Genomic DNA, 12,724 nt, shown 5'->3' with positions numbered 1-12,724 from the left:
CCGACAAACCGAAATTTCAATCGGTCAGTTATTTGTCGACTTACGGGAATTTTGAGCCCAAATTTTGATTTAGCGTAAAATTCTGCGTAAAATGAGTTCAAGTAACGTCAGTTTGGTTGACAAATGAACTAGATATTTTGAGCAACCATTTCTTTTACAAAATCTAAAATTTGAATTTTTAACTCTATAATTTAGAAATTTGGCACAGCTTGTACAGTTTTCGTTTGCAAAGCGTTAAAACCAGCAGAGTTATAAGTTCCAAACAATTTTTTTGGTCCGTTCTAAAGAAAATCCAAATTTTGACTACATATTTTGTCGTATAGTTTTGAGATTCCGCATAGTTAATAAACATACAAAACATTGCAATTGGCGTAAATTTCATTGCTGTAGCGCTACAACTGCAAGAATTAAGGAATTTAATACAAATTTTTTGGTTAGTTTTAAAATTTTTCCGAAATTTGACTCTTCTGCTCTACAGTTTTGAGATTTGCCACAATTAATAAACACTACCTATTTAGTGCCTCTTTTAATAAACATACTAATATACATAGTATTGATCATTTTCGAAAATTTCATTGCCATAACGTTAGAACTACCAGAATTATACATACTCAGAGCAGCTCGAAATCAAGTGGACAAATCTCAAATTGGTAGGTCAAAAAGTTTAGAAGTGTAGGTTAAAAACAAAAATTTCATTTTTTTTCGAAAAAATATAAAATTTTGGATATTTGAGCGCGGATTTTAAGCAATAAAAACGCGAGAAAAACAATGGCGCAAATCGATAGATTAGCGACAATTGACTTATCGTTTCTAAAGCTGGTATCTGTACGTAAAAAATAGCACAGTTTTGGATTCCGCGTGAAATTCTGCGTAAAATGAACACAAATAACTTAAGTTTGCTCCGCAAACAAGCGAGATATCGCCTCCTCGGTGATCATGGAATAATGAAACTGACAAGACTTGCATCCAGTGCAAAACATGCCGAAACAAGTTTCCATTCACAACTAAAATGTAATAATCCTCAGTAAATCGTCCCAAATTTAATAACGTGCATGAAATCCAAATAAGTCGACATATTTGCTTTAGAATATTCATAATCATTGTACATTTATATTCACCAACTTCTAGGAAACGAATTAATAAGTTTCGTGCTCGACAAAGCTGCAGTACACTGGAAAGAACCAATATTTGAATTGAAGTTTTGGAACAAGTGCAGCGCTAGCGTCTACACAACATCTGCTTTTGTGATGGAAATGGTGCTGAGCTTGCTTGAATGTCATCGTAAATATTTGTTTGTTAATTATGAATATTAAGTAGGAAACTTATTGCACATACAGGCGAAATGGGAATTGTTTTTGCTTGTGTTGAAATTATTGAATGAATGGGACGGGTAATAAAATTGATTTTATATTTGCAATTAAGTTGATATTACAAAATCGATCAAAAGTAGAAGACAGAACTTTTGAATAATGCAAAATATTTTTTTAAATATTCATACAATAGTATCGATGCACGTTCAAGAATACTGCAATAACATGTTTCGTAAAAGTTCATTTTTGCATCGATATCATGCTATACATAGAGATCAGAGAGAATTATGTAAAAGGCACTGCAACACGAAAATGCGCAATTTCCATAAATGGCTTTTTACCCTTCAATTACCCTTTTTGTAGCTGAAGAAATTACTCGCTTTTAAAAACTATTTTCATTTCTACTAACTATTTTCATCTTCTGACAACCATTAATTGTAATTCAAGTTACAGACTTCACTCTACTGAACTGAACAAATCGTGACAATTGTGGAAGGAGCGATTTGTTAGTCGAGTTGGTTTTCAGAGTAGATAAGCTAATTAAAACTTTGCCTCTTACGCTTTTAAGCGAGGAATATGAACGTCTCTCCTTGGATGCACTCAAGTCGTGAATGTGCATTTAGTGGCTACCGTCAATGGGATGATCCAACAAATGCAGGGAATGTAATAAAAATGAAGCGAGTTGAAAAACTAAGTTGAAACTACAACTGCTAGTAAATACAAATTTAATTGTGGCACATCCACCATTTTTATAACTTTTGATTCTACAATTTTTCATTATTTCAGTCTTACGAAAATCAATGATAAATCACTCTTGCAACCCGAATTCCAACAAGAAAATGGTGGTAACTAGCCAATAGTCGTGAAGGCAGTTGAGATCTCCAGAATGCGACCAGCATAAATCCGCCTTGATTACTTCCAAACCGTTCATTATACAAGAATTTTCCAAGCGAAGCATTTTTTTCATTTACTCGTTACTTTGTAATCATATCAACTCGGAGATAAGTAGTAATTGTAATGAAACGAGAGATATTTCAAGTAATGCAGACACTTGTAGTGGAACAGGAATAATGGTTGGATTTCATACAAATGAGATTATATAATGTTGTAGTTGAGGGCTCGGAAATGATATTGGGGTCATATCTAGTTTATTTAATATTCGTTACAGCCGCATGATGTTAAACTTTGTTGACACATTAAGTGAATCAGAATATTCCTTTTTAAAATCGGCTCGAGCTACACCAAATTACAAGACGCTTAATTGCCAAAGTTGGGCGTTAGTTTTGCAGATGCTTCAGAAAATAATAATTTAAACGTCAACGTCAGTGTTATAAATTGCGCAACACGATGGAAGATAATAAACTATTAATGAGCAAACAATATTTGTCAGTAACAGAGGCGCGACTAAAATTTTATATCAAAATTCACTCATTTCCAAACATAATTGAATTAATTCTATATTTCACGCACCAACGTAGCTGTGTGAATCGGTTTTAGAATCTCCAAGCTCTTATAAAATCGCTCGTTATGAGTCGTCTTCTTTATAACGATACTCTTGTTGTAAGTAGAATTTTATTATATTTTTAAGGAGCAAAACATAAAAAAATTAATGGAATGTTACTTCCACTCAGAAAATGTGCGGATTTAAAGTGTCAGCCCATCTGTTGTGAAATTGTTGTTTATTTTATCAACAACAAACTTTCACAATTGTCCCCGAATAATAAAAACTTTTAAGGAAACAATCTGCAAACTTGTGTTTTTCACGGCGGTAATAAAACTTTGCGATTGCTGAAAATGAATAAATTGTCGGGTTCTGTTACACCAATTTCCCCGGTTTTATCAAAATATTTATCCAAATCGTGTTTCTATCTATTACAACTATTGATTGAATGAAAATATAACGGAATTTTTCATGTCAGCAAACACTATTTTGTATTTTGTTTTGACTGCAAATATTGTCAGTTTTCTCCGTGTATAAAGGTCACTCATTATCAAAGTTTCGTTAAAATTTTCGCGACCTGAATTGCCCATTTGTGTGAATAATGAAGTTTGTGCTTTTATGTGACCGAACAAAATGCACGTTGCGTTTGAAAGTTTGCGGACAATACTACATGACGTTGTTTTTAAAAACGAAATTTTAAAATTTTGTGAATAATTTTGCTGATTCCATTATTCTCATGAACAGGATGTACGCTAGTTTGCGAAGTTAACTTTGTGCACCACACTACCAAAGTTTAATTTTAATGCGAAGTATGTAGAGATCGCGGCGTTTTAGTGTTAAAATGTCGATAAATTTTCGAGGGAGGTAAGTTAAGTCCCATTAAAGGACAATTAACTGGACCAAATGTAGTCTTGACCCGGCGCATCCACCATATTTCAATTATGTAATAATTAAGCATCGATTTTAGAATTTCGGGGAAATTATAATCGCAGATTTCGTCATCTGTTTCGACATCAAAGATCTGTCCAGTCATCAATGGGGATCTTATTGATGATCTTGCAATATGGCGCAAATGCGCTTACGAGCTTTGGCAAGGGTGTGAAGCACCTATCGTGATGAAAACTTCTTGTCTTAATGATGTGGAGGCTTCTGGAAGATAGTGAAAATATTACAAAAAATATGTAGGGGCACAAAATTTTTTAATATTTTTATTTGTAAAATTTCAAAATTAAATTGAGGAATCTCGAGAATTAAAAAACTGGAGCAGCTAACTGACTTCAAAACTCCAAAGTTTGTGAAGGCAACATAAAAAATCTATAAAATTTAGAAAAATAAAAATTATTTGATGATTTTTAGAAGTATTCAAAATGGTGCAATTAAAGGAATAATGAGATAAGATGGTTAATAAAAGTAAAGTATCATGAGAATACAAAAAAAAATAAGAAATAAAGAAACAAGGAATTTGAAGAATCCAAAGAAGTCGATGTGGTAAATAAATCCATAGAATTGATCGAATTAATTTAATTTAAACAGTTTAGAAAACATTTACTTTACGAAATCCAAAGAATTTAAGGAATCTGAGGAATCCAATAGGAAACGATCAGCTTCTTGTAAGGAATCTAAAGAATTTAACAAATTTAAAGAATCTAAAAACATTCAACGAATTAAATAAATATGAGCAAATCAATTTGGGAAATAAGAAATTAAAGAAGTATAAGACTGGAAGAAGTCTAAGCAAATCCAAAAATCTAAGGAATCGAAGAATCAAAAGAATTAAAAGAAACAAAAGAATCCAAATTAAAATAATTTAATGAACGTATTTTGAGGAAGTAAAAAAATACTTAAAAGATGTAAAGTTTGTTTGAAAATAATAAAAGATTTGAAAGCTCAAGTTCAAAAGTTTTGAACAAGCTGGATATTCCACACAGAGAATCAAAGACAATCAATTAATAAAAACGTAAAGAAATCGAAGAATACTAAGAATCTGAAAAGCCCAAATTTAAAAATAATCTGGAGAAACTGGGGAAACCAATAAATTGATCAAAGTATAGGTATAGAGAACGAAAGACTCAAGAAAAAGTAAATAACGGGAAATCAAAGACGACCGACAAAAAATTTGCCTGGATTATTCCTTTGCAACTTCTTTATTTAGATTACATTTCTTAAAAAATCCGAATGATTTTATTTAACATGTTATTGTTAATCTCCTTGGAAAATTAAGAGATTCTCATTACACTCTGAGCATGTTTAGCAAATTTCCTTAATACGCCCTTTAATAATTTCACGGGGTGGTTAGCGATATGTAAAACATGTGGTACAAGACAGCTTACTGCTCATAACAGCTAATGTAATATTCGATTACAATGTTGACGCCACCGTATTATAATTGTAATTAACTGGATTGTGAGTTGGAGTGGAAGCCAATTTTTGTGACATTTACGAGCCTCAAATTCTTGTTTACCCATTCCACAAATAGTCATAATTTTACCATTTTCTCTATCGTCTCTAAAATCGATGAAGGTGAAACTGGTGAATTGCAGCTTTGGATACACATTGCGGCAAATTCACACAAATTAGTAACTGGAGATCGAACTCTGATTAATCTATGGCTTTGAGAGCGTAATTTGCAAATAACGGTAAAGTAAACAATGTCGGTTATAGTGTGCTAAATTTGCTATCACTCATCTGATGAAAGAATGAAAATATTCAAAAGAAACTAGTTTGGTTTGTAAAGGCATCACTGAACTGGTTTTGAAAATTCGAGGGGTGAGCCGAAGGGTGTTTTAAATGGGTGCTTAAAATAGTTATGTATTTGTATAAAAAAAAGCGTGAAGTTGTGCGGTCTGTCGAGTACAAATAAAGAGAAATGAGAATATTTAGAAGTTTGAGACTTAAGTTTCTTCTAAAAGACAAATTTCTAAAATCTAAGCTTGTTGCCCTACATTTTTGAAATTTGGTACAGTTAATAAATAAGTCAAGAGTAGCAACCTCTCCTAATTTTATCACTGCAGCTCTCACACAACCACAGATAATTTTTTTTATTTTTTTTTAATTTTGAGTTTTTTGGGTTTGAGCTAAAATAAAAATTTCAAAAATCTGCTTTTGTCTTTCCAAAACTTTTATTTAAATTTAGTACAGTTAATTAAATAGTCAAGAGTCGCAACCTCCCCAAATTTCATCGCCGCAGCTCTTACACAACCAAAGATACAGTCTCAATTAATGACATGTTGAAAGCACCAGTAAAGCACCACTTTTAACCGTAATTGACATGTGTCTCATTCTGTCCTGTCAAAGAACAGGCCTACCAACGCGTCAAATAAACAGAGTCACATTAATCAAAGACCAGTAACATTTTCCCCGCGCTTTCTTTTTCCCGCATAAGAAAAATGCGCTATTAATTAAGGCCAGCACCTTCTGTAATCTTATGGTGGTAGATAAGCCAAGCCATTATTTGTAGTAGAATTATCATTACACGAAACATTTATCAGATTCATCCACATTGCGACAGAGAAAGCGCGCATTCGAATTCATCCGAATCCCGAACCCCTAAGTGCTCGGTTTAACGTCGCTTTTCATTCAGTTTCAGTTGTATTCTGGCAGCGGACTTTCAGGGAACAACCTCATGTTCTCCCCAACATAGGCGCTCGTACGTGTCGGGTCTAATTCGAAAAAGTCCGTCGGAAAAATTAAGAATGTTTGAACTACTTTTTTTTTAACTTTAGGTAAAGTTGTGATCAAAATGAGTGGAAAATCAAAGTGAAACGAGACCATGTACAAATTAGGGATTATTCTTGTTCTATTTGACGTTTTTAATGTTTCTTTGGGGATACTTAATTCAGGTGAGTTCGTGAGAATGGAAAAAACTGCAAGTAGTTGTGGTAATAAACTTGTGGGAAATTGCATGTGTCTATATCCATACCATAAAGTGTAGCTCGGTTTTACATTTCTGCTGTCATAAAAGCCGGACTTTTTGTACGTTTTTACGACAGTGGAAGCGTTCTGATGATAATTACCACGGAACTCTTCTGGAGAATTTCACAAATTGTAAAATAAAACCGAAATTTTTATTGTCATGTCGGTACATTACACAAACCGCGACCGTGTTTGCATTGTACGTTAATAAATTGGAACTCTGTTATCCAGAACGAATATGTTGCTCTCAACCATCTATAATTCAAGTTCCAGTCAGGTTGTGAGCGGTATTAAACAATGTGGGCTAATCAATCACCATCCAGCATCCAACTCAATGTTGATGGAGATTCCCGCTCTTATGCATAACTAGCAGCGAAAAGGTATTTGATGATTTTTCCAATTTAGGTCCAAATTTCAACGAGGACATCGTGCCCAGGTTCGTGTCAAGACCAAACACTTTCCGAGTTGTGATTGGAGACACGATTGTCCTCCCCTGCGAGGTGACGAATTTAGGTGAGATTTTTTTCTAATTAACAAAAAACGGGAGTCGTTTTAATCAACGCCGCGAGTCTTTCATCGTTGATTGGATATGTAGCCTTACATGGAGCTAATCAAACTAGATTAAAAAGGGCAATCAATCAACTGGATGTTTATTGTAAATTCACCAATAATTACTGCGAAAACAAAAAGTTCGATGGAAATATTTCCCATCGACAGCAATATAACGAGTTATTTTTTCCGACAATGGCTCTTTTAATAATTTTATTGTGGAAAATGTGGACTGGGGCAAAAAGAGAAAAATTATTGGTGCTGGACAAAGCCCCGCCACGCCACTTAAAAGTACTCAAGCTCATATAACGTTTTCATGCTGTTTGAATTTCTAAATTCTTTAGATCTATTTGTGGTTTAGAGATTTTCAGTTTAATTGATGCCTCATTTAGGGATTTTTATTTAATCAAATTTTAGATTTGGTCCGTTTGTAACAATCGAGCGCTAATGTAGGACAATTTAAAAGATGTTGCAAAATTGCGGCTCTGTCAAAGCACAGAAAAGAGGAAAATGCGAATTTTCAAAGCCAGAAATGATGGAAAAGTCAAGTATTTGCAAATAAAATTTAACTGTCTTGAATGCGGTCGCTATTTCCTTGTAGAGCACATCTGCACAAACACAGAAACGAGAGATTTCTCAAGGAGGTTTTTGCAGAGCTAAAAAAACTGCGATTTTTCGAAATTTGATAAATTTGGTAATTGTTTCTCCAGATTTAGTCGCAGTCAAAATAATCTTTAAAAAAATATTGCTGATGTGGTGTGATCGACTTTAATTTGAAACATGGGATTTTTTAAAATACGAATATTATTAGTTGACTCCTTATTTATTGAAATTTTTATTTTGGGCTCGTGTCAAAATAATTTTTGAATAAATATGATTTCTGATGAGGTCAGATTTGTAAAAAAAATAATTCTTGGGTACATAAAGTGCTTTTAACTTTTTATTACCATTTTAAAACTATTTGGACCCCTTCGATTTTGCTTTATTTAATCTTAAATGAAAGCTTGTTTTTCTGCCTTTAAAATGATGTATAATTCAAGATGGGCCAACCATTGGTACTCACGATACACTCTTAAATGTGAAGCACAATGGACTTTTGTGAACTCATCGCCACAGTCACTAGGAAATTTTGTCTTTCAGCTACAAATTCGATAGATTTCACTATCGGAATAAGGTAGCGGTCCACATTTTAGGCTGTATCATTAACAAACGTGATGGGCCAATTTTGAATTAAATTTGAATCTAAAATAAATAAATTTATTTTTCATTTAAAATCAATTCTTAAAAAAACGAAGGTGTCCAAATGGTTCAAAATTAAAAAATAAAAATAATGTGGGAAAAGTAATAAAAGCACTTCTTTTACAGAAAATCCTTTTTTGAAAAGGTCTAATAAAAAGGGTGTTCAAAGAGGTATTCAAATCATACTTTGTCTGTTATTAGGTTATTACTATTGCAGCCTCTCAGTAAATTGACTTTGAAAACACCTCCCAAGTTCAAAAAATTATCTGAAAAAATAAGCAGCAAAGTGATATTTAAAAAAAAAAACTTTTGATATGGTTAAACTAACATAAAAGCAATATTTTAACGACATATGATTAAACTCCAAGAAGTTAAAAAAGTTGCAATGCTCCAAATGTAACCCAACTTCGAATTAGTATTGCGTAAATTGTATTAGTGCTAGAAAGATGACTTAAATTCGTCCACCGCAGAATTTTATGAAGAATACTTTTGATGTCTTAATATTTTTTGATTTGACTGATGATTCGGAAATAAAATGCTCTAACCGCTCGGCACGCCTCGATGGAAGTAGAAAAGCGCTGATTCAGCGGAAAACTTTGTAATACTTATTCTTTCTTATTTTTTATCTCAATTGTGTGGACTATGACTAGATGTAGAAATTGAGGATTTTGTAGGTATCTGTAGAATTGAGATACTGGCAAATCTCTAAATAAAAATTTTCGTTTCTTCTTATGCCTTTTATTTTACAAAATTTGCTAATAGAATTAAGTGACGTGGAGATGCGTCAAAGTCGAAGCCTAGAAATCGCTGCAAAATCAAAAACTTACAATTTCCTTCCGGAATTAATTTGTGTAAACACAGAAACGAGGAATTTTCCAATTACAATGTTAAAAATTGCAAGGAAAAATGGGGAGCTTCTCCCAACTTGTTTATTCATTATTTGCAAATAACATCTTAATTTTTTTGGAGCGTTAAGTTTCCTGCTTGTTCTCGCAGGTTTTGTCTATTTATAAGCAACGAGGAGTATTCCAGATATTTCCAAGAAAAATACGATTTCAAAGTCATTGCAAAAAACAAGGAATGAGCCAAGTATTTCACTGCATAACCTTGAATGTCGCGATTTCCGCCTGTCTAAACACAGAAATTTCAAATTTTTTCCACATTTAATTCCTGCGACCAAGAGCGAAGAAATTAGTTAAAATGGTGGAGGCGCTAAATCTCTAATTCCAATAAAATTCATATTTTCGTATGCGAAATTGGCGGCCCGAAAATTTGCAAAATTGAAACCATAAATAATTTCGTGCCAACAGAAGTCGTTAAGATCTAATTTAATACTGATAATGAATGTTCGTACCGATCGTTTATTCTCCTTCGATCGAAAAAATGCTATTCAGATTCGGCAAATTAGTGCCGAATAGGGCGTTGGCACTGGACTGTTATTCGTAACGACCGCTTGCACAGTAACCCGTTATGGTCGCTTTACAAGCATTTCAATTAAAGTTGGACGTTGAAATAGGAGGGATTTTGCATTCTCCCCAAAGTTGGAAATTGCTTCAATTGCAATCGTACTAAATTAATAGTCATGATTAGTAAGCTTCGCTCTTGACAACGATAGGATTCTTGTTGAGTTTACAGAGATATTAAAAATCGTTTGATTGTTAAGTTACTATGAGAAGATGACCGCTCCGATGGAACAATTAAAATTAGAAACAGCAGCAGTTTTATGGCGCAAATTTACGGACGAGGATAACGGGATATTCCATTTGGGGATGCTTTTGTGAACGGCAGTCTCCGCTTTATTTTAACCACTGAAATTTGCATACAAATTAAAACCTGGCCTCAGCACTACTCCCCCATGTAGTAAAGTTAACCAAGATAAAACAGAAATTGAAATAAAAAACGTTAAACATATTATTACGAATACAGTGCTGTTCCAGGATTCAAACTTTGTTTTAGTTTTTGTTACTTTTCTCTGCGTTCTACATAAATTCATTTCGTGTCGATAATTTTTCTCGGTTGTAAATGACACTACAACTGCGAAAACGATTTTACCAAAATGTGTCTCGTGAGCATGTCATTACCTCGTAAAATATTTCAAGCCTATGATTAAATTTGCATTTCCTTCGTATGAATATAAAATTATCTCCAAGACAGTTTATAAGTTATTCTTCGTTATAAGCAGAAGTGAGCCGAAAGCGCAGATTTTGATTGTAAAGTTTTTCTTTATATGATTTTTGGGGATTAGAACAAGGAGGACAAAATTTACAATTAAAACAAATTTGGGATTAAAATTTCGATGAATATTAATAACAATTTTAAAAGGTTTGACCCACATTTATTGGTTTTTGTTTAAGGTATTCAATTTTGTTATTGATTTTTTAAAACGTGCGCGAAACAGTCCGAAGATATTTGGAAATTTTATAAAAATGGTGGATGCGCCGCAATTTTCAATAATTTGGCATTTTTTAGATTAAATCTGTATGAAGACAATCGACAAAGTTTTAAATTTTCCTTGATACCTGGAATTTCTAAATTTGTAATTTAAATTTTTTCTAAAGCGTTGATCTTTTAAATTTAAGGAATATTTTTAATATTTACAGAATTATAGGAGAAATAAATCTTCAAAGAACCTTAAAAGAGGTGTTATTTTAAACTCGAAACTCAACATTAGGCTAAGTTCTTGTACAGTTTTAACACAAACGCAATAAATTTCACAGATATCCACAGAACTAGAAGAAATTCGATTTATCAAAGAAATTTGTCGAATTGCCAATTTCTAATTCCGTCCAAAACCGTCAATTTCATAAACTGCGATTGTCAACACATATAAATCAAGAATTTTTCAATTACTCTGAGAAATAAAATGATTAATTTGGCCGCATTAGCACTTGAGAAATTCATTTTAATCTTGATGACCCCTGAAATTAATTTTTTCGTACATTTCCGTTTAACGGGTAACTAGTGCCTTCCTCAAGAGCTATTTACTCGAGAGATGTTGGATCGTTGCCAGTAATTTAAATTATAAGGCATTTCGAGAAAGGTTTGCAACAGATGGAAATATGTTTATGACAGTGTGGCCTTCAATTTCTATAAATAGATCGATTTTTACCACATTACAGTTGAAAACCGACCACAAATTCGAACTTGGATTACAAATTTGTCATGCATGCAATAAAAGTTTTTTAGACTTTTTAAAGTTCCATTTTGATTAGTCCTATTTTATGGCAATTAGCCCGAAGTGCTTGTACGCGAATAATACAGAAACATAAAAATGTAAATTCTATTGCATTTTTATGGCGGCGGGTTGCTATGTAAAAATTAATGCGTTTTCATAACGGCCACCAACTGACCAAACCGAATTTTCGATCAGCGCTCGTGCCCGTTCACCAAAGTAAATAATTAATTTAAATATAATTTAAAGTGACGAAATTAGCTTTGCGGAGTTTGGAATCGTCACAAATTTTATCTAAACTTGTACTAAAACCACAGAAAGTGCTTTGAAGAGAGACTTTCAAGATTGAGTGCACCCCGCAATTGTTGCAATATTGCAAAAAAAAACTTTTTGTAAAATAATCTTGAGATGGTTCCAGAATTGATGAGACGATGAATTTTTAATACTCAATCAATCACAAGTATGTGAATTTAAATTTTGTTAATCTCGTTCAAACTACCAAAGCTTCCGTATTTCGAACAACAGTAAACTACGCCCTGAAAGAGTTTGCGAATTAAACTCCTCCAACGCACCATACAAATTATACTTGAAATTGAAGTTAATTACCTCCAGTGATTCCAGATGGGTCTCAATTGGATTTTCGCAAAAATGTTCGCTTCCTGGCACGAAGTAAATTTCACCACAGTTTATTATTTTAATCGTCTTGTATAAATGTAAATCTTCGGGAATTATTTTCATTTCAATTAACATAATCAGCTTCTCTATTTAATCTGATTACGCAATATCATCGTGAAATTATGTACAGTTTAATTCACTCTGTTCTAATAATTGAGTTTTCTTTCGATTTTAGTTACCTGAAACGCTCATTTTTAACAATACGGTGGTGGTAAACAAAAGTCTTATTCCGGTTTAATGAAAAAGGGATTAGAGATACACAGCTGTCGGAAAAACTGATGAACAGTGCAGGAACATTTATCACAGGAAATCAAACAGTGCTCACAAAGTTGTCGATCATATCGTTAATAAAAAAAATTTAAATCCCATTTTCCTGCAGGGAATTTTTGTAGGCGCTAAATTTAAAATTCGGCTCTGTGATTGGTC

At 32.9% G+C, this 12,724-nt stretch overlaps 1 protein-coding gene across 2 annotated transcripts in view; it reads left to right on the top strand.

Annotated features, from left to right (window-relative positions):
* The first annotated feature begins 6,331 nt into the window (after nt 1–6,331).
* LOC148171631 (opioid-binding protein/cell adhesion molecule-like) overlaps nt 6,332–12,724 on the top strand; it is a 31,000-nt gene continuing 24,607 nt past the window's right edge. Inside the window, exons 1-3 of one of the 2 annotated variants that reach the window (XM_088042032.1) lie at nt 6,332–6,423; nt 6,474–6,590; nt 7,069–7,176. In XM_088042032.1, coding sequence (XP_087898158.1) covers nt 6,521–6,590; nt 7,069–7,176 — 178 coding nt within the window. In that variant the 5' untranslated portion in view covers nt 6,332–6,423; nt 6,474–6,520. Of the gene's footprint in view, nt 6,591–7,068; nt 7,177–12,724 lie in introns of both variants that reach the window. The other variant, XM_088042031.1, reaches the window with a different exon arrangement.

The sequence above is a fragment of the Gnatocerus cornutus genome, chromosome 7 (genome assembly GCF_029298725.1).
Source record: "Gnatocerus cornutus isolate USDA-ARS CGAHR chromosome 7, icGnaCorn1.1, whole genome shotgun sequence".
Taxonomy (NCBI): Eukaryota; Metazoa; Arthropoda; class Insecta; order Coleoptera; family Tenebrionidae; genus Gnatocerus; species Gnatocerus cornutus.
The sequence above is the reverse complement of the archived record's forward strand: the minus strand, read 5'-3'. Positions and strand labels throughout refer to the sequence as shown.